Here is a 20,239-nt window from a genome sequence, read left to right on the forward strand (position 1 = left end):
GGGTGGGAGTGCAGCCGTGGAGTTGCGCATGCTCACTAGCGGAAACACGGCCCTGGGTCGCCGTCCGTTCTTAGCGTCGCACCGCGGACCCACTGCCGCCGCCAGGGGGCGCTAGGGGACAAGCTGCCTGCTGGCGGGAGGGAGGCGGCGCAGAGCCAAGACCTCCCGCGCGCCCTGAGGCGCCTCAGGCCTCCGAGCGTTGCCTTCGCTGGAGGGTCTGGACATTTGGGCCCCCGGAGGCGGAGAGCGACTTTGGACCCACAACCGTCGCGCTGAGCCTGCCCCTGCGCGGCCCTTCGGCCACAGGTAGGCTTTCTTTTCATCCAGTCTGCGGTAGACAGGGGCAGCCGGCGCAGCGCCATCCTCGCATTTAGCTCCTTGGCGTTTCTCCACAGGCCGATTCTGCCTGCAGCCCCGCTTCAGACAGGCATTTGGGTCCCCAGGCCGGATCTCTGGGAAGGAATTTAGGAAGGGAAGGGACTTTAGCTGCTCCCATCCAGGCCACACCCTGTCAGCTGTAACTGACCCGCCCCTAGTGCTGTGAGCTACCAGGGATGAGTACCACAGAAGAACCATCGCCCGGCCCTGCGCCCTCCTCAGGACCCTTGTGTGGATGCTTTACCTTGTCAGCTGTCTCCTTGACGATCAACCTCGCTTTCACCGGGCTGTACTTGACCAAGTGACATGCCCTCTCCAGGGACTGCCCTCTCCTGGCCATATGAGTCCGTAGTAGGCCTGTTTACTCTCTGGTCTGTAGGGATGGTTGAAACCCAAAGCCCAGGACTGCCACCAATTCCATCCTGAACTCAGTGACCCAGGAGGAAGGCAGGACTGCTCCCTAGGAGGCTTTAGATCTGGAAACTCCAGGGAACAGGCAGCCTGGGGTTCCCCCACAGAGTGGATGGTGGGGCTGCAACCTCTAACCCATCAATTAGCAGCCTAGCACCTGTCCCTCTGCCCCACCAGAGCTCCGTAGAGATTTCCTGATCCGCATTTTGCAGATGAGGAAACTGAAATGCAGAGAGGCTCCCGTTGCCACCTTAGACCCCTCCTCTGGCAGGGACATAGGTCTCTCTGAAAACTCAAGTGACAGGCTCCTTGTGGGTGCCTGCTGGAAAGAGACCAGTGTGGGTTATGGCCTACATCTATGTGTTAGTCCGGGTAGACCAGACAAACAAATCCCTGGACACACATGAGTATAAGAAAGAGATTTATCTACGAGAGCAATTGAACATTGAGAAAGCAGCCCAGCCCAGACCAGATCAAGCGCATAAGTCTGATATTAACCCTTATGTCTGATACCAATCTATAAAGTCCTCTTTAGACTCACGAAACACATGCACTGAATATGATGCCGAATGTAGAAGATCAGAGGCCATTGGGTAAAGGCCTTGGATCCAGTGTCATTGGAAACATCTCTGCACTGGCAGGGGTCTCTGTGTCAGGGTCGGTCCATGTGTCTTGTTAGCTGGTATGTCTCCTAGGGAGTGAACAGAGATAGAGAAGTGTCTCTCACCTCCCAGGAGGAAGTAACGGATTTCCCAGAATTCTCAGGAGAAGGCCATGCCCACACAGAGGCCTCATTAGCTATCTCCTGATTGACAGCCTAGATGCCACCCCTACACTCTTAATCCTTAAATTGACACCAGTTTAGCTGCCTACCACAATCTAGCTCAGGGTTGAAAACAGATTCCCTTTAACCCACTTGCTTTTAACATGCATTTTTACCTGGAAATGACTCAGACAGAGGAGGCATGGAGTATATGTATATAAATGGCAGCGCATCAAAGTGAAGTGGAGACTGGAATTTTACCCCACTAAGGAAGCGTTCAGGGCGACCCAACAGAACCACACACACACACCGTCCAGGTGACCAACACAGAAAATGTGTGGGAGGGAGACCATAGTCGGTGTAAGATAGGAACATAATACTAATTGATCATTTATCAGCAGATCGCCAGGGTCGGGAGTGGGAGGGAGCGGGAAAAGGGGAGCTGATCCCAAGGGCTCAATAGAAGGTAAATGTCTAGAAAAGAATCATGGCAACATATGTACAAATATGCTTGATAACAGCCAGCGCATTAGCTCGTTTAAGGCACACAGCACACCTGTGAGGCAAGGCTGGTTGTTAAGCCCATATTACAGATGAGAAAACTGAGATCCAGTAACTGAACCTTAGGCTCCAGAAATTATGCCCCACATCATGACACCTATCTGTGTCATTCAACGTTGGCCCACCATCCTGCTAACCTCAGCTGTAACCATTGCCTTGAATGTAGTGCCTAACATTCTTTTGTTTCATTTTATATACATCTGAAACACACTGCCCAGATTTGTGGAAGAGATATTTGCAAATCACATATCTGATAAGGGACTGGTATTTAGAATATATAGCTCTTCAAACTCAATAATAAAAATACAAATGGGCCACTTGAAAAGCCAGCAAAGGATATGACTCAACAATTCTCCAAAGGACGGAAACAAATGGCCATGAATGACAGGCAGAGGCTCAGCATGCCAGTCATTAGGAGACGTGCAAATCGCAATCACTCTGAGATATGATCTCTCACCCACTTGGGACAGCATGAGTGAACAAGACAGTAACAGTGTTGGTGAGGATGCAAACCGAACCTTTATCCTTTGCCAGTGGGGATGTAAAATGGTACCCTGGCTCTGGAAAGTAGGTTAGTCAATTTTCTTTCCCCAAAAGTTGAACAGAGTCTTACTGTGGTAGTTACATACTTTCATGTAACTTGAAGATATATAAAAAGTGCACCGGCCTGTGATCTGCCTCCATCCTTGCATGCAGCTGTGTGAATCTGAAGAGGGATTTATGGGCTTGCTCTGTGGACTGAGCTGGGATGTTTCCCTGAGCTAGAATGACTTCGTGATATAAAAGCTGTCTCTTATACATATATGAGTGTCCTGGATATTTTTCTCTATTCAACCCGGCCTAACACACTTACTCTGTAATCGATCAGTGCCATCACTGGGCATTTACTTAGGAGAAATACAAAGATCGGTCCACACCACGGCGTGTACAAAAGTGCTCATAGCATTAGGCACAGTTGGCAAAGCGTGGCCATCAACTGATGCATGGATCAGTACAAAGGGACCTTCTATACCAGGGACTATTTTCTAGCCATGAAAAGGAATGTGGTCCTCACTCCACCACGTGAACTAGGCTTTCCTTCAAACTTACCTGTAGCCTTTGAGCTTCAGGCTGAAAGTCCATCGTGTGAGAGGCAACCCATGACTGCTGTCCCAAGGCTATAGAACTGCTTATCTTTGGACTGTGGCTCAGTTCTCATGCCTTGAGGGTCCCCAAGACATAGTGGCTGGGAATGACCATATACTTACCATTGTAATGCCCTCTTACTTTATTCTGACACATTTTTATCTGGTAGGCATGATTCTGCTGATGTGAATGCATATTATTGAAAGTTTTGCCCTATTACCCACCCACCCCCATTGTTCATGTAAATAATGTCCAGTCATTTAAAAGTTTAATCTGTATAAATCAACAGCTCATGAATAGCAGTTTGTAGCTGGCCTGGACTTGTATAACTTCCTTTTCTCAACAGTGTTTTAAATTCTATACCATTGGCTAAATTAATAACACTCTGCACAGAATTACCATATGCTCCAGGGGGATGATTAATAATGTTCTCTAAAGTAAAATGAAAATGATGTGAACCATTTAAAGTGAACCACTAAAGTGAACCAGAGACACATATAAACTTAGCTATATGGATGAATTCTGGGCTCGCACTTAGTTATAGCCCCATTCCAAGAACAATGAGTTCTTTTGACATGGCCCTGCTTGTTGCTCGGCCTTACAAAGAGGTCGCTGAAGACTTGGGTGCTATAACAAAGTGTGGTGAAGAAACTAGATGGTGCCTAGCTATCAGACAGAATAGCATCTGGGGTCTTAAAGGTTTGTCTTCTAACAAGCAGCCATCTAAGTGAGGCATCAATTAAGTCCACATGGAAGAAGTTCACCAATCTGCATCCATCTAAGTGAGGAATCAATTAAGTCCACATGGAAGATGCTCACCAATCTGCGTGATCCACGGATTGTAAATAATAAAATCCAAATCCAAAGGAGGGAATGGTATTTGGGCTTAAATTGTGAACACCTGGTATTACAGAAGTCTGTGCATGACGCTGGATGTCCCAAATCCATTTACAGGGTCCACACATGGATTACGCCTTTGGTGAATCCCCTCTGAGCAGAGCTCAGGTATGTGAATAGCATTGTTATCAGACAGAGAACATTGTAAAGTTGATTATGACAGAATCGTTAGTTTAAAATGTTTTATCATTTGATCTCCCCCTTTTACAGTTGATTACATGTACAAAGGAAAAGAAAAGTGCAGGGGAAATTCATGTGGAGTAGGCTCCGGTGAATCCTCCCTGACCTTGGACAAGGGGTGTGAGAGCCTGGCTCTCATGCAGAGCGCATTTGGAAGTGCATGACTGCAGAGGGAGTTCAGTTAAAATACAACCCTTTCTCAGTTGATGACCCGTCTGACCCAATTTACATTTCATCTAGTTTTTAATATTCTCTGCTCTCTTTTAGATTCAAGTTTTTCTGTTTTACTTCATTATTAGTGTGTGTGTCTGTGTCTGTGCGTGTGTGTGTGTGTTTTCCTGTATATGAAATCCAGGTTAGGTAAGTCTATAGAGACAGTAACTGAATTAATCATTTTTTGGATTTATGGCAGGGGGTTGGGAGGAAATGGTGAGCTAATAACTATGCGTACAAAAAAGAAGAAACTTCAAAAATAAAACTTTTCTTACAAAAAAGAATGAAGTCATGATATATGCTACAACATGGATGAACCTTGAGAACATTAAGCTGCGTGAAACAAGTTATACAAAATATTGTATAACTCCACTCAAATGAAATATCCCTGAATAGCCACTTACACAGAGACAGGAAATAGATTGTTTGACATCACTGTAGATCTCAGTGAGCTGCAGGAAGCAGTAGAGAGAGATGCCGTGTAGCCTTTCTCCGGTTTCCCTCAATGGTGTCAGCATCCAGATCTGTATGTAGCACAGGATCAAAACCAGCATATGTACAGTCACATCAAGATCAGAACATGTATATCACTGAATGCTTCCTCACACTGCTCCTTGATAGTCGTACCCACTTCCCTTTGACCCCTCCCTCCTTAGGCCCGGACTGCCACCAATCTAGTCCCCATTTCTATAATTTTGTCATTTCAGAAAGATTATGTAAATGTACCCACATGGTATGGAAGTTTGTGTGTTTACGTATATTATTTTTTAAAGAATACAAAACTATATTCATCATGATTCATCTGTTTTTACAATAAATAATATACAATAGTATTAATATTCTGATTACTATAAAGCTATTTTCCATCGCTTCAGCCAAATTGGAATAACCCAAATACTGAGAAATTGAACCACTGGTAAAGAATGGGTTTGGGATTAAAAATAAACAAAAAGAAGCCATGCAGAACAATAATTGAGATTACAAATTTGTTCACCATTTAGGTGAACAGTTCTTAAATTTCACCCCTAACTATCTTATTAGGTTTTCACCAGCAAAGTCTGAAAACATCCCATGAATCACAACCTTTTGGTCAGTGTAAGGCAGGGGTTTCATTTTCTGTAAAAGAAGGGTGAGCTAAGAGGGACTATTGCTCCTATACGCCCTGCGTGGCTTATTGAAACATGCCAATATCAGTCAGTTTTCTTCTCTGGATCATTTATTTGTTTGAATAGCTTATAGCTTACAATTTATTCCCCATTTACTTAAGGTGATCGATCTATTTCTTGAGCTGCTCAGAATGATAGAAAATCATTCTACATATGATTGTTAAGTGTCAATTTTGTTTAGAATAGTTTAGTTTTTGGTAAATGTAAACACACACGCACACGCACACACAATCCAGACTGGTCATAAGGCATACGTTCTGGATGAATACAAGCTCTGATTGAGTAATGACTGAGTAAAATTTCTTTTCTGGTAAATGAAGCAACTACAAAAAGCTCTGTTCCTTCAAAGCAACCAGTGCTCTCGATGCAAAAACAGCAAAATAACTCCAACAACTGCAATACTCTTTCAAGACAAACATACCAACCTTGATTTCCATTAGAAGGTCGTTAATTATAATATGCAGTTTATATTATCTATAAATAAAACACCAGAGTCAAATTATACCCATCGGTATCACTGCCACCAAATAATGAACTTCCATCTTCTGGACAAGAATGTCAAGTTAGTTTCTCCTCATGAAACACAGTTCAGGTCATGTTTGCCTCTCTTGCCCCAAGCCTGTCTCATCGGAATCTTTCCATTTCTGAGAACCATTCACCTCCCACTGCTGGCTGTGGCCCCAATTATTGGTTCAAGATCAAGGCCTTGGGCATAGCCCCTGGGTCTGTCAGCAGCTTCTCTTTTTTCCTTGTCATCAGATTCACTGTCTGATAAAGACTTCCTTTTTGTATCATGTTTTCTTTGCCAGCTTTTTGAGAATTAAGAAATGCTTTGATGGATTCTGGACAGGCCCCATGTTCTCCAGGTTCCCTCGTAGTGTCAGCATCTGTCAGTCCCTTCCTTTCCACCCTCCCATTCAGCACGTTTTCTACCACTTGAACTTGTTTACTCTTTCCATTCTGTTTCTTTCCTTTTTTTCTTTCTTTCTGCAGCATTGTTTTATTGGGGCCCTTTTGAGTGCAGACTTGAACTATTATTCATACCTGTGCGCTACTCTAGGTCACAGGCCCCAGGCGTCTCCCGCCCTGCGAGCCTCCAGCTGAAGCCACACCTGAGCAGGAAGGAGGCTGGGTGCGAATGCAGTCGTTTTTGCTTAGCTCAGATTCTGAAGATTTCCTTCTATGATTTTTTTTCTAGAAGTTTTCTAGTTTTACATTACGGTGTGTGATCAATTTGAGGTGTGTGTGTGTGTAAGGTTGCATTTTCCCCTCCGGGAGCTCTCTTTCTTAATTAAAAATTAGGATAATTTATGTAAAATACAAAGGTCGTGTGCAAATTCTGAGCATTTTGATAAATGTCTACACTTCCATAACTTCATAATCCCGATGAGACCGTTCCATCCCTCTCAAACCTTCCGCCATTCTCCCTTGAAGTCCTTCCCAACACCCTATCAACCAATGAACAGCCTTCTGTCCTTAAGGGTTGTCTCTGTCTGTCATCTCTATTTAAGATGGCGAATTAGGAAAGGGGGTACATGTTGAATCAACTTTGTATTTCACGGTTTAAATGACTTAACACATACAAAAGGTCCACCTAGTGTTGCCTTTGCAAGGATGTCATGTCGTTGGGAGAACACAGCACCTAGCCTTGTGAGGCTGGTTTCTGTAGCACAACGTATTTTCCACAACATCCACATTGTGTCTGTACTTAGTCCTACGTTGTTCCCACGGATGTGCATCCATTGTGTGGATGTAGGAGTTTGTTTATCCTTTCATCAATGAAAGATATTCGCAATGTTTATGCCTTTTGTGGGGTATAAAAAAACCACTGCACAGAGTCGAAGAAGAAGGACTGGCTCCCCACTCTGAAGGAAGGAGCCACCGGAAACCATTTGCTTCGAAAAACAGTCAGATACGAAGACCTCAAAACTGGAAGCCGGATATTATTGGAGGGAGTCCCGGAAAAGGGGCCTCTCAGGTCCGAGGGACTCAACTGGCAGATGAGGAGGAGCTGGTTTCTCAGAGTGGAGTCCACCATGGTGACGAGGGTCCAGTAAAGCCTGTGGGAATGCAGGGGTGGGTTCCGATCACGGTGCTCAGTGTTGACATCACTAAGACTAAACCGTATCCCAGCCAAGTTCTACAGTACACTCTGGTTACTCTTCCTTGTGTTTAACTGTGATTTCTGCGATTTTCTTTGTGTATATCATTAATTCCCAGAGGCTCTGGAGGCAGTGTGCGTGACGCCATGGGCTGCTAACTGCAAGTGCCGCCAGGTCAGCAGTTCAAATTCACCAGCTGCTCCTCAAGAGAAAGGCTGTGTGTTGTACTCCCGTTAGGAGGTTCCATCTCAGAAACTCACAGGAGCAGTCCTACCCCGTCCTGTAGGATAGCTAGGAGTCAGCATGCATGTGATGGCGTGTTTCTTATCATGTATTCTTCGAAGCTCTCTGCCCAAATGATGTCTCCTTTCAATGTGTGGTGGGGGCCACTCCCACTGCCTTCACCTTCTTGTTGAGGAGCCCCGCGGGGACCTGCCAGAGCCCTGGGGTGCTTCCCCCACCACTGGGTCCACAGACTTTTTACCCCCTGGCCTGTGATCGCCTTGCAGTTCTGTATCACTGCATGTGGCAGCGTGAGTCTGCAGAGGGACTTATGGACTAGTATCAGGCTGACGGACTTCAGTTGGACTGGGCTGTTTTCCTGATCATCAATTACTCTATGATATGAAGGTCTTTCTTACACGTAGACGAGTGTCACTGGATTAGTTTCTCTCCGTAGCCCGCCCTAACACGGACTAGAAAGCCCCTTCTTTTTCCTGAGGAGAAACTGCTTTTGACCTGCTGCCTAGCAGCATCTTTGGTCTCAAAGTGATCCAATATGCAATCAAGATGCACTGATGATTACTAGTAATTGGAATGCAAAAGCTAGAAAGACACAGAATCTGTAGTCGGAAAATAAGGTGTAGTATTTTCCAAAACCAAGACTTAATTCACTGCAAAGTTGTTTTTCAACAACACAACAGCAACGATAGACACGAACTTGACCAGATGCAATCCACATCAATCAAATTGACTACATATTGAAAGCGACCATGGAGAAGTTCAATGTTATAAGCCAACTGAGGTCAGAGACTGGCTGTGGGACAAACTATATTTGGTCACATGTAAGTTCAAGTTGAAGCTAGAAAAAATTAAAACAAGTCCACAAGAGCCCAAATATGATCTTGATTAGATGTCACCTGAATTTAGAGACGATCTCTCAAATAGATTTGGCACATTGCAGAGCAATGGGTGACGGGCAGATGAGTGGTGGGATAACACTTAGAACATCATACGCCCGGAAGGTCAAAGGTCATTAAAAAGAAAAGAAGGACCGGAGTCGACATCAGAAGAGACTCTCAGCAGGGGGTGCCCACGGGAGTGTAAGGGATAGACTCTGGGGCCAGAGCGTGGCACCCCATCGGACTTGACTGAAGGACATGCCTAGAGTTAAAAAATCAGTCCTTGATCTATTTACAGGTATTTTTCCTTGTAAATTTTTTCTTTTAATTACTTTATTGTTTTATGGGCCATTGGTTTTCTCTTCTGTTGTCATCGCTGTGCTCTCTCATTCGTCGCCTGTCTTGCTATGGCTTGTTTTTGATAGATCTATAGGTCTATCTAGATCAGATAGGCCAGATGAACAGTCTGGAGGAAAAACAACGGGACCAGTGGTTCCGGGGGGACATAAGAGGGGGGGAGGGGTCAGGGGGTGGTGCTGACCAACCCAGGGATAGGGTGCATCAAGTGATCCAAAATCAGTGGCAAGCAGGGTGTCATTGGCCTGGTAGGGATTCCGCAAGGGCAACGTAACCGAGAGAAATTACAGAAACCCAAATGAAGGCTGAGCATGATAGTGGGACAAGTGAAAAGTAAAAGGAAATAGTGGAAAGAACTAGGAGACAAAGGGTATTTATAGAAGTCTAAATACAGACATGTACATATGTAAACACATTTATATAGGATGGTGGGGAAATCGATCTAGGTGCATATATTTATAGGTTTAGTATTAAGGCAGCAGATGGACATTGTGGTAATCCATCTCATTGATGGCTGTTCTCGTGTCTGCTGACCCTTTCTTTACCAAAGGTGATGCCCTTGTCCAGACACCGGCCTCCCGTCAGAGACCATCTCCAAAGTATGTGAGATGAATTCTCGCCAGCCTTACTTCTAGAAACTAATGCAATTGTACTTCTTTCAACACAGATCTGTCTGTTCCCCGCAGGCTGGATTCTATTGTTGATCCCAGAACCGACTCCTTGGTAACCAACCCCACCGCACCATCGTTTGCTTTCTGAGGGACTGCTTTAGAAGTTTTCTGTAGACACTCGGTGGTATGTACGCAGAAGTGCCTGACAGTGGACTGAACAGGGAGACCTCCCCTCAGCCTCCCCCCTCTCTGTTGAGCAGCCCATAAAAGAGACCACAAGACCTGGGTGTGGGTGGGGGGATGATGGAGAAATGCTGCCCCGGGACCAGTCAGGTGAATGAGGGCTGGGACTCCTTCCCCGCGGTGGGGAGACTGTCCTGTGAGGGGACACTGCTGTCAGGGAACGGTGGTCAGGGAAGGTCCTCCAGTCACCTCAGCTGGTGTCACTTGTCCTCATAGCCGCTGTAGAGACTCAACAGCCTAGATTGAGGCAGCAGGGGTCTGAGGTGAGTGAGTCCTGACCACAAGGGCCTGGGGCCTCGCTGCCTCCTCAGGACTCCTGCAGACCCAGAACTCCCAGCTCAGGGCCCAGCAGGGAACCCCCCACCCTGCGGAGCTGGAGGGAGGAGGAAGGGCTTTCTGGAAATAGGAGTGAAGAGCAGGCTTTCTGAGGGCCTTTCTGTGGTCACTGCTTTCTTACCCATCAGCCCCTCTCACAAGCACAGCACTCTCCCTCCCCCAACACACACACACACACCACACACACAGTGCTTGGCCCCCAGGCCACAGGGAGACCTGACTTTGCTCCTCACCAGGAGGCTGACCCTCCCCTCAGGAGTGGGCATGGTGAAGCTCAGGGGAGGGAGCCCACAGGCTTAGACTTAAGAAGATGAAATGAGAGCAGGTGGTGGTCCTGAGCCCCGACTGGGAGGGAGGACAGCCCTGACCAGGTTCTACTGAGGGACCCTGGGCCACTGTGGACTGGCCTTGGGACAGGGAGGGAGGGGTGGCATGGCTGCCCTGCCCTTTAGGGGTAGGTTTGAAGGTGGGGGCAGCAAGCTGGCTGTACTCCTGCTGCCAGGAAATGAAAAGGGTCCCAAACCAGGTGGCTGTCAGGCCCTCTGGTAAGGTAGCAATGCTGTCACCATGCTGCACATATGGGCTTCCTGCCCCACCTGCCAGCCACCCACCCTCCTGCTCCCACCCTGGTTTGGGAGACTGCAGGGCCATTCCCCTTGGGCGACCGCAGATCTACCCTCCGTCAAAGGTGGGGCTTTTTGCTCCCTTACAGAGATAGTCTCGGGACCCACAGGGCAGTTCCACCCTGTCCTACAGGGTTGCTACGAGTTGGCATTGACACCATGGTAGTGAGTTTGGACATGGGTGGAGTCCCACGTCCTAGGAAAGGTTCCTCCCAGCTAGGGACCCACAGGGCACCTCTTTTTGCATTGTAGAGGCCTCTATAGCGGATGGGGAACAAGGTGAAAGGTACAGAAGGCCGTGCCCCCTCCTGCAGAGGCGTGGGCTGAACTGATTCCCTGCTTCTGACGTCAGAACCACAGGCAACACTGTGCCCCATAAACTCCATGAGTTATAGCACCTCCTGCTTGGGCACATCTTCTCAAGCCTGCTCTGCCACATCCACACACGTGACAGGTCATGGGGCACCACCTCCTGCCACCACTCCCTGCCTGGACAGAGGGCAACTGCAGGGTGACCTTGCTGGTCCAGGGACAAATGTAGTTCCCCGGGGACCTGTGGGGAAGAGACTCTATGTCACGTCTCACACTTAGGGTCCTCTGGGGTAGCTTCCAGACCTGGTGTCTGAGGTCTCTGATCCAGCTGTCACCCTAGTGTGTCGGGGTGTGCCTTGAGACTCATGGAACCACACAGTTGTCATGGATGCTTGGGTGTTGCCGGTGTGCCCGTCCAGAGCCAGCTCTTATCAGGGTTGGTAGAGGTGGGGGGCAGCAGCTCCTCTGTACAGTGGGGGTGACAGGCCAGCACATTCTAGAGAGGAAGGTGGAGTTTTGGACCACCTGGGGCAACCTCTCCTGGGCCCAAGGGGGAGCACAAGCCCAGGGAAAGGCTGAGTTGGCAGAAGGGGTGCTCTGGGCTGGCAGTCTGGCTCTGGGTCACACTGGGTCTGGTTGTAGGCATCATCTTTAGGCCAGGTGGGTACAACCCAGCCTTAGGAGGTTGTGATGCTCTGAGGCTCAGGGAGGTAGCTCACTCCTCAACTACCCCCAGGCCTTCACAGAGAGAACAATGACACCCACGCCCAGTTTTCCCTCCTTTACCACCCTGGCACCCACTGCCTGGCCCAGTTTCCCCACTCTTTAGGGGAACTCTCAAGTGAGGAAGCAGGTGGGGTGGTTGAGCTCCCGGTGCAGGCTGGGTGAAGGGGGCCTGAGTTGGGGGTACCAGGCTGAGGACACCCCTCTCCATCAGGGTCAGGTCCTCTTAGTGACCCAGTCTCACCCCATAGCCTAGGAGCAAGGTCTCTACACCACCTTTGCCACCAGACCAAGAAGACAGCAGTGGGCATTAATGAGGAATGGGTGGGAGGGCAGGGCAGCCTGTTGCCTTCTGAACCTCAGTATACCTGCCTCTCAAATGGGCAGAGAGACTTGCCCTCTGACTTCTGAGGCCCAGTCATGCAGGTGCTGTCCTGGGGTTTGGCTGTGTGTGCGAGGAGGACCAGATGCCAGGAGAAAGCAGCTTTATTGTCAGGGTCAGGCTGGGGAGTGGCTGGGCCCTGGGCCTCTAGCGGGGCACAGCACAGAGCTGGAAGGGGGCTGGGGACACCATGAAGGCATAGACACCATGGTCGCTGGGCAGGGGTTGTCCGGGGGGCACCGAGAAGCTGAAGCGCTGCAGGAGGCGGGTGAAGAAGAGGAACAGCTCCATCCTCGCCAGGGGCTCCCCGAGGCAGGTGCGGCGGCCTATGGGTGGACACACTGGCTCAGTAAGTCTGGGGGCTGGGGTCCCCCATCCATCCCTCACCAAGGCTCGTGGACCGGGCACCCCACAGGCACCTGCTGAGAAAGGCATAAAGGCCTCCTGCTTCACGAAGTGGCCCTGGGCATCCAGGAAGTGCTCTGGGTGGAAGCGGAAGGGCTTCTCCCAGAAGCGCTCATCCTTCAGCACCGATGACAGGTTCAGGAAGAGCACTGTCCCCTGGTCAGGAGACGCTGGTGTGGCTGGGGGCCTGGGCAGGGGATGCTGTGGCCCCAGCCACCACTGTAGACATATACACACACTCCTCTTCGGACACCCCTGAACCCACCCAAGGAAAGTTTCCCTTGGGACAACACCCTAACCCTCCAGCTCCCACCACAGATCAGGGGACGACTCTCCAATGGCAGGTGCAATGTCTCCTGCAGGCTGGGACTGGACCTCATGCCTAGAAGGCTGGACACACAGGATGGATGGACAGACAGACTAGCACCTGTCGGTATCCCCTGGTCAATACCTTGCAGGGGCTGTGAGCTGGCAGGTGGCCCTGAGTCCAGAGTGAAGGGGTCGCAGCCCTACCTTGGGGATGATGAAGCCCTGCACTTCAGTGTCGCGGGTCGTCATGTGAGGCACGTTTAGTGGGATTATGTCTCCAAAGCGTTGCACCTCGTGCACCACGGCTGTGGTGTAGGGCATGCGGGCCTGGTCCCCCAGCTCAGGTCTCTTCTCCTGCCCTATCACCTCGTCGATCTCCTGCTGGACACGACCTGGCAGAGGGGTCCCCGAGTGAGCTAGAACCCTGGGCCCTTCCCACTCCTCTGCCCTTAAAGAGAATTTCCTCTGTAGCCATGTGTCCACATGCCCCGGTGACGGCAGTCTGGGCCCAGCTCTGCCATACCACTGACCCTGCTGTACAAATGGAGCTTGGAGGTGGGGGAAGTAGGGGTAACAGCCTGTCCACCCTCAACGTCTTGCCCGGTTCTCACGCTGCACGTCTGGGTGCAGGATCATGAGGAGGAGCGCCCAGGCGAGCGTGGTGGAGGTGGTCACCATCCCAGCAGAAAACAAGTCCGCGACCACCATACGCAGATTCTCATCAGTGAAGCTGCTCTCGGGGTTTCCCTGGTCCTGGGCCGAGCACAGAGGAGTTAGAAGGGGGAGAGGGAAGAGCGGGAATGCCCAGACAGCCCCACCCTGGTGGAGTCCCTGCTTCACTGGAGGGGCGGTGCACAATCCCCACTCCCAGGCCCTGGCTGCTGCCTGCACCTTGTCCACTTGGTCTAGGAAGGCATCGGTCAGGTCTCGAGGTGGCTGGCCTGGCTCTCGGCTCTCGCGGTGCTCAGTGACCAGCCCATCCAGCAGGTCCATAAAGGCCCTCAGTCCCGAGAAGACCTTGCTGGCCAGTCCGGGGATGCGCAGGAGCACAGGGCACGCGTTCAGCAGCTGGTGGATACACCAGGGGTTTGGGTGTTACCTGTGCTCATCAGGGGACCAGGATTCTCCTGGAGCCCGCCCCCCTGCTTGCCTGACCCTCCCTGTCCCCTGCCCATCCTGTACCTCGCGGAGGAAGGTGGAGTCCTCTTTCAGGCCCTCCTCCACCGCCACCAGGAGCTTGAGGAAGGTGGGGTCGTCATATTCAAAACGGCGTCCGTGGGTGAGGGAGGCGATGACATTGCTCCCAGCTTTGTTCAGGAGGGTGTTGGGGCTGAAGGGGCATCCTGCAAAGAGGGGGTGGTTCACAGGTGGTTCACAGGCGCCCCACGGCTGGCAGGTCATCCACCGGGCACCCTCAGCTCCTGCTGCCCAGCTCTCACCGTCCTTGGTGGCGAAGGCGGCGCAGAGGCAGTCGGCCTCCTCGATCACCCACTGCTCCAGAGACTTCTTGCCCAGGCCGAAGTTGCGCAGCGTGGACAGGGAGAAGCGCCGCTGCTCCCGCCACGCATGCCCATAGCGTGCCAAGATCACACCTGTGGGCTGACGGGCTCGTGGGCGGGGCCAGGAAGCGTCCTGCGCCCCTCAGGGGCCCCTCCTCACCCTTGTTTGGGATAGAAGTCACCCTAGTCCTGCACCCCTGCCAGGGACAGACCTCAATCTCACAAGGTCCCAATGCCCAAGATAGGTCCCTCTCCCACCTGCTAGTGACCAAGGTTCCTTGCTCTTTTTACTGGAGCTCCCAGATCAGAGCCCTGGGTGGTAACACACTAGTGGTACAGACCCGCCCTGTCCTGAGTCTGTGGGCTGATTGCTTTCTCTGCAGGACAGGCCCCACCCCTGCCACACCCTCTCCCAGGAGAGACTCCGCCCTATCCTCTGCAGTTCTGGAGACTGGACTCCACCTGCTGCTATGTCCCCTCAGGAAGGACCACACCCATCACTTCTCTGGCCCAGGCCAGGCCCCTCTTCCAGACTTTCCTAGCTCCTACTAGGTCACTGTCAGCCTAGATGGGTCATTGTCAGCCCAGGCCCCTGCAGAACATGGTCCCTGACCCCGCAGTCACTTACCTTGGGCTTGTGGCCCAAAGCCAAGGTGCTTGTAGACTGGCATGGGCGGTCGGTCGGCTGTGTCCTCACCGCGGAGCACCAACACCTCCCGCACAGCCTTTAGCCCGTTGACCACGACCACTGGGGTCCAGCACATCTGCAGGCTGAACACGTCCCCGAAGCTGCGCCGTAGCTGCAGACCGAGGCCAGGCGACGGTCAGGCCGGGACCCCACCACGGAGAGAGCCATTTTCACGGCACAACCCACTCTGGTCAAGCCAGATGGGCCCTTATCAGCGGGTCAAGGATGAAAGGCGGGCTCCTGGCCTCTGGGCTATTCTTTCTCCGGGTCCAGGACTTCACCTGGATCCCACGGCCTACCTATGATTTTGCTGCTTCACCGTGGTGGGCCATGAGTGGAGGCAGTGGAACTAAGGCTCAGGGAGGTGGGCAGTCTGGCCCAAGGTCCCAGAAAAGAAAGGATAAAGCTCTTTCAGTTCTGCCCCCTCTAAGGCTTGAGCAAATCTGGATTTCACGGTTCTCAGTGCCCAGCCCTATTCCCAAGACCCTGTCTTCAAGCTCACCAGATTTAGTCTTGCATAACCTGGCCTGCAGCCAGCCCCACTCCCCTTTCCAGAGCTTTTGTGCTGTTTTTGGATCTCATCCATCTTGAACCCCACCCCCAGGATTAACCTGTTGTCTTCTGGGCGAACCTTTCGTTCTGCCTATGGTTTCACCTACCACCCAGTGTCCAAACGTCCTGTGTCCCACCCCTCCACCGGCCTCACCTGGGCCATGCTGTGTGGCAAGTCCTTGAAGTTCAACTGCAGCATGTTCCCCAGCACGGGCAGTGGCAGAGGCCCTGGCGGGTAGCGAGCAGCCCAGCGCACGCGCCGGTACATCAGATCCACCAGGAGTAGGAAAACGGTCACGGCCACGGCCGCAAAACCCTCCCAGGTCAGCGGGCCCATGGCTGCCTCACTGTCTCCCCGGCTGGGAAGCAGCTTCCACAAGTCGACTCTGGACAATCCTGTGCACACCTGGCACCCTCGGGCCAAAGCAGCTTCCTCAGCCCAGCTCTGGCTTATAAGGGGGTGAGGACTGGTCTTTGCCTTCCACCCCCAGCCAACTTGTTGTGCACTCAAGTCCAAGGTCCTCAGTGCCCAAGGCTGCGAGGGAGGAGCCAGTCTGTGAAGTTTGGGGGAGGGGCAGAGCAGACACGCCCCTCCAGGGGCGGAGCTTGAGATCCAGCTGCCATCTAGGATTAGGAGGGGTAGAAGCACACACCTTCCTTAATCATTCCTCCTCCAGGGCTCTTGCCATGTCCTAAGAGGATACAAACCTCAACTTTCCCACCCCTCACTTGCCACCTCCTAGAGTGGCCTTTACTCTCTAGGTTTGTCACTATCACTTGCCTGGGGAACACACACACTGAACACCTACTACTCCCACAGGAGGCACATCCCTGCAACCGCTCCCACACAGATACACATAGTAACCCACACTCTGTAACTACTCATGTAGCCAGAGGAGTGGACGTGTCCCTACTAAGGCAGCTCAGGGCAGAAAGTAAGCTAGGGCCCTCTAGGGGGCCTGCTCCCTCTCCTCCCACCCTTCTAGACCTGGAGCTGCTCAGTCTTCCAGGGACAAAGAGGACAGAATTCCACTGGGGTGAGGAAGCTTTCTCAAGCTGGTGTGTGGGCCTCCTCCTACCCCTCCCCCACCATGGCCAGCTGCAGCCACAAAGCCAGCCATTTCGGCCTCACTGGTGGTTGGGCCTCCGGTCCTGCTGGGTCAACTGCCCAGCCTCTCCAACTTCTTCCTCCCAAATCTGCTTCTGGCATCCTTTAGTGGACCCCAGCCTCCCTGGACAGCTACTAGCTTTGGTGCCACGCCCTGCTGCTTTGCAGCTGGTTTTATGGCTACCAGGCTCCTTCTCCCACCCCTCCCTCCTAACAGGGAGTATCCACACTGGACAGGCCAGGGCCTCACCCCCTCCAACTGGTACAGGTGTGGGATTAAGGTGTTAAGTAGATGAAGCTGATCCAGAAGCTGAAACCACATAAATGTGGGGATGCAGGAGTCCAGGCATCGGAGAAGGGGCTTTCCAGGAGCTGAGGGCAGGGAGGGTCTGTGCAGGACACTCCCCCTCAGCCTCCTTGCCCAGCCCTGGGAGTGGGAGGCAAGCTCTCCTTCTGGACACAGCGTAGTGCTCCAGCATCTGGAGGGGTTCTCCTGGGCTAAGGCTCCCTACTGCCCAGAGAGGAAGGGGAGGTGAGGGGTCTCTTCCCCAGGTTTCCTCTGACCATGCCCTTTGGACTCAGCAGAGACCCTGGGGGCCAGTGTGGCTTAGACGGTGGCTCAGTTTGTGACAGCAATGCTCTCTGGCAATGCAGGCTTTCCCTGCAGCGCCCCTCACTGGTGCTCGGCTGGACCCTGGGGGGAGACAAGTGCCATGCGGCCCCCGTTCCCAGATGAGTGGCAAGCCATGCAAAGCCAGCTCCAGTGGGGGCACTGACCAAGGCTGGCACAGGGTTTGTTGTGAAGGCATCTTTGAGATGTGGGCTCCAGCTGCTGTCACAGCTGGACTGTGGAGAACGGGGTTCCTGGGCCCCGAGATCGAGGCCACTTGACAGACCAGAAGGCCTCAGCTCAACTACGTGGTGCAAACTGGCCTGCAGGACAGGTGTCTGTGACAGGACCTGGAACGTGGCGGTCTTTGATACCTGCTCTTACCTGTTGTCCTGCCCCACCCTCTAGAAGCACAGCCACCTCTGATGCCTGGTGTCTACAGGCCCTCGGGTGGCCCCTGTAAGGAGGGCAGCTCACTGTGCCCACCACAAAGCAACCGGAGCTTCTATGCAGGGACCCAAGAGGGCCAAGATTCCCACCTTTCCACCCAGACTGCTGTCCCCTCATCTGCCACTTTGGGGCTGTAATCAGTGTCCCAATCTGCCCGATGCAGCACTGGCCACAGCGTGCTGATACTTGGGCTGTGGGTGCATAGGCCTCAGGCAGCAGAGGCTCCCTGCTGGGACCAGAGGGCACTGGGTAGTGTTCATTGCAGAACGTTCCTGGGAGCCCTAGGTGGCTCCTCCCCCCCTGCTCCCCCCCCCCCCGCCCCCTCGCCGTTCCTCCCCCAGCTCACCTGCATGCCACAAGGAGAATTTTGCCTAATAGGAAGCATCTGCTAACAGGAAGACATCTTGCTGAAAATAGCCGTCTTTTAAGTTTGGGGCTCCAAATCGATGCTTGAACTTGATTTGTACCTCAGTAATGCCAAGTCAAGGCTGAACATGGACCTGAGACTGGAAGCAGATCTGAGCAGCTCGGGAAGCCACATCCCTACGGTCCAGTCTGCCTGTCTGCCCTTGCTGCCAAGGCCCCTGGGAGCCAACCACGCCCTGCTCTAGTGGGATGTGAAATGATACAACACTGCAACAAAACCAACCTGCCTTCTAGAGTCCTAGTTCTACTTTGTAACATCACGTCTACTGTTTCTGTCCAATAAAATGTCGAGTTACGTTGCATTTTAAATACCCGTGAAGATCAATATTTACTGGCAATGTGTCCACTGTTAGCGGAGCTCTGACCTGCCCAGGCCAGGGCTCCCACCGCCCAGGCTGGCGGCAGAGAGCAGCAGCTGGGGGTCTGGACAGCTCAGAAAGCGGCCTCTCCAGAGGGGCCCGCGGGAGGAAGAGAAAAGGTTTGTGTTAAAAAGAAAGAGAAACAAGGTTAAAATGAAGTTTATTATTTTTTAGCGTTTTTTTTTTTTTTTAAATAAACCTATGTGTGAAACAGCTGTTTTATCTCCACGGCAGACTGACCTGAAAGATGCACTAACTTCTTCTTAAGGCCTTAACAAGATTTTTTTTGTACTTTTTTCTTTTTTTAAAACCCAACTATTAAAAAGTATACAATCCACGAAACAACACAACACAACGTAACCACTGGCAGGGCTGCTCAGTGGGTAAGCTCCGGTTTCCTCTATAAAAATGAAGCAAAAAGCAAACAGGTAACTTGTGTTTGTGGGCCACCCAGGGCTGATGCCCTTGTCCTGCAGCCAAGGCCTGGTCTTTCATCAGTCCCCAAGGTTGGGGCACAGCAGGAATGGGCCGGACACCGGAGACCAAGCCAGTCAGCCCTCGACCCTGCCTCCAACTTTGTTCAGGCCCTGGCCAGGCCCTCTGATTATCTACTATTTAACCCAAAAAAGGATGATAAAAACAAAAAGATTTAAAAATGTAAAAGCAATTATAAATAGTGTTTCTGGAAATGAAAAAATTTATTTATGTTTAAACATCAATTCCCCATTCTTGAAAACATGGACCGTCCCCACTCCCCTCCCCCACACCTGCCCACTTGGAGATGACTAGTGAGCGACACAGGGTGGGGTGGCCTGTCCCCCAGGCTCTCGGAGGGCCCTCGAGGCGGGAGAGGCCTACAGACCTCTGCGTGAGATGAGTTTGCTCAGTTCAGTTTCACGTTGGAACCTCATTGTTGCTGGAACACACTTGGAGTTCTTCCACTAGATGAGTTTAAAATAGAATCAAAAGGGATAGCGCACCTTTCATTTAAACAAAGTCTTTCCAGACTAAAAATAGATTTATATATATATATTTTTTATCCCTCCCATTCAGTCCCCCCACCCTTCTCCCTTCACCCCTCCCCTCCCCCCTCCCCCCAGTTGTCACTATGGAGATTGTGTCCATGGAAACAGCCATTCCAACTTCTTGGGTCTCTTTCTGGGCATCCAGTGAGTGTGATGCAGAACTGAGGAGGAAGTGCTGGCAGGCAGGCACGTCAGGGTGGGGGTGGGGTGGCTGCTGAGGATGGCCAGGTCTCCATGCCATCGAGGGTCCACCACCTCTCACCTCCACAGTCTCACCTGGAAGACAAACAGACGGGCCCCTATG

The 20,239-nt window shown here is 51.6% G+C and overlaps 2 protein-coding genes and 1 long non-coding RNA gene across 7 annotated transcripts in view; 1 reads left to right on the forward strand and 2 right to left on the reverse strand.

Annotated features, from left to right (window-relative positions):
- The first annotated feature begins 177 nt into the window (after window positions 1-177).
- On the forward strand, window positions 178-11,038 carry LOC142450709 (uncharacterized). The gene is made up of 3 exons (XR_012784951.1): window positions 178-306; window positions 4,193-4,243; window positions 9,961-11,038. It is a non-coding gene; the product is annotated as an uncharacterized LOC142450709 (long non-coding RNA).
- Window positions 11,039-12,596: 1,558 nt separating this feature from the next.
- Window positions 12,597-16,871, reverse strand: LOC142451903 (cytochrome P450 2D17-like). 2 transcript variants are annotated; one of them, XM_075553673.1, is made up of 9 exons: window positions 16,112-16,871; window positions 15,346-15,517; window positions 14,658-14,810; window positions 14,401-14,561; window positions 13,819-14,286; window positions 13,715-13,730; window positions 13,423-13,649; window positions 12,924-13,065; window positions 12,597-12,830 (listed from the first exon to the last, which is right to left on the reverse strand). In XM_075553673.1, exons 1-9 carry the CDS (start codon window positions 16,292-16,294, stop codon window positions 12,652-12,654), a joined length of 1,701 nt encoding a protein of 566 aa, XP_075409788.1. In that variant the 5' UTR covers window positions 16,295-16,871; the 3' UTR covers window positions 12,597-12,651. The 2 variants fall into 2 exon arrangements, with proteins under 2 accessions (XP_075409788.1, XP_075409789.1); XM_075553674.1 differs by lacking the exon at window positions 13,715-13,730 and having other exon boundaries at window positions 13,423-13,610; window positions 13,830-14,286.
- Window positions 16,872-19,589: 2,718 nt separating this feature from the next.
- The window catches only part of TCF20 (transcription factor 20), a 93,935-nt gene continuing 93,285 nt past the window's right edge, over window positions 19,590-20,239 (reverse strand). For 2 of the 4 annotated variants that reach the window (XM_075553671.1, XM_075553670.1), the window contains exon 6: window positions 20,075-20,211. Coding sequence is in view for 2 of the 4 variants with exons in the window: in XM_075553668.1 (XP_075409783.1) it covers window positions 19,898-20,211 (314 nt within the window). In the remaining 2 variants the exon portion in view is untranslated. Of the gene's footprint in view, window positions 20,212-20,239 lie in introns of all 4 variants that reach the window. The other 2 variants (XM_075553668.1, XM_075553672.1) reach the window with 2 other exon arrangements.

This window comes from Tenrec ecaudatus, chromosome 6 (assembly GCF_050624435.1).
Source record: "Tenrec ecaudatus isolate mTenEca1 chromosome 6, mTenEca1.hap1, whole genome shotgun sequence".
NCBI classification, from domain to species: Eukaryota; Metazoa; Chordata; class Mammalia; order Afrosoricida; family Tenrecidae; genus Tenrec; species Tenrec ecaudatus.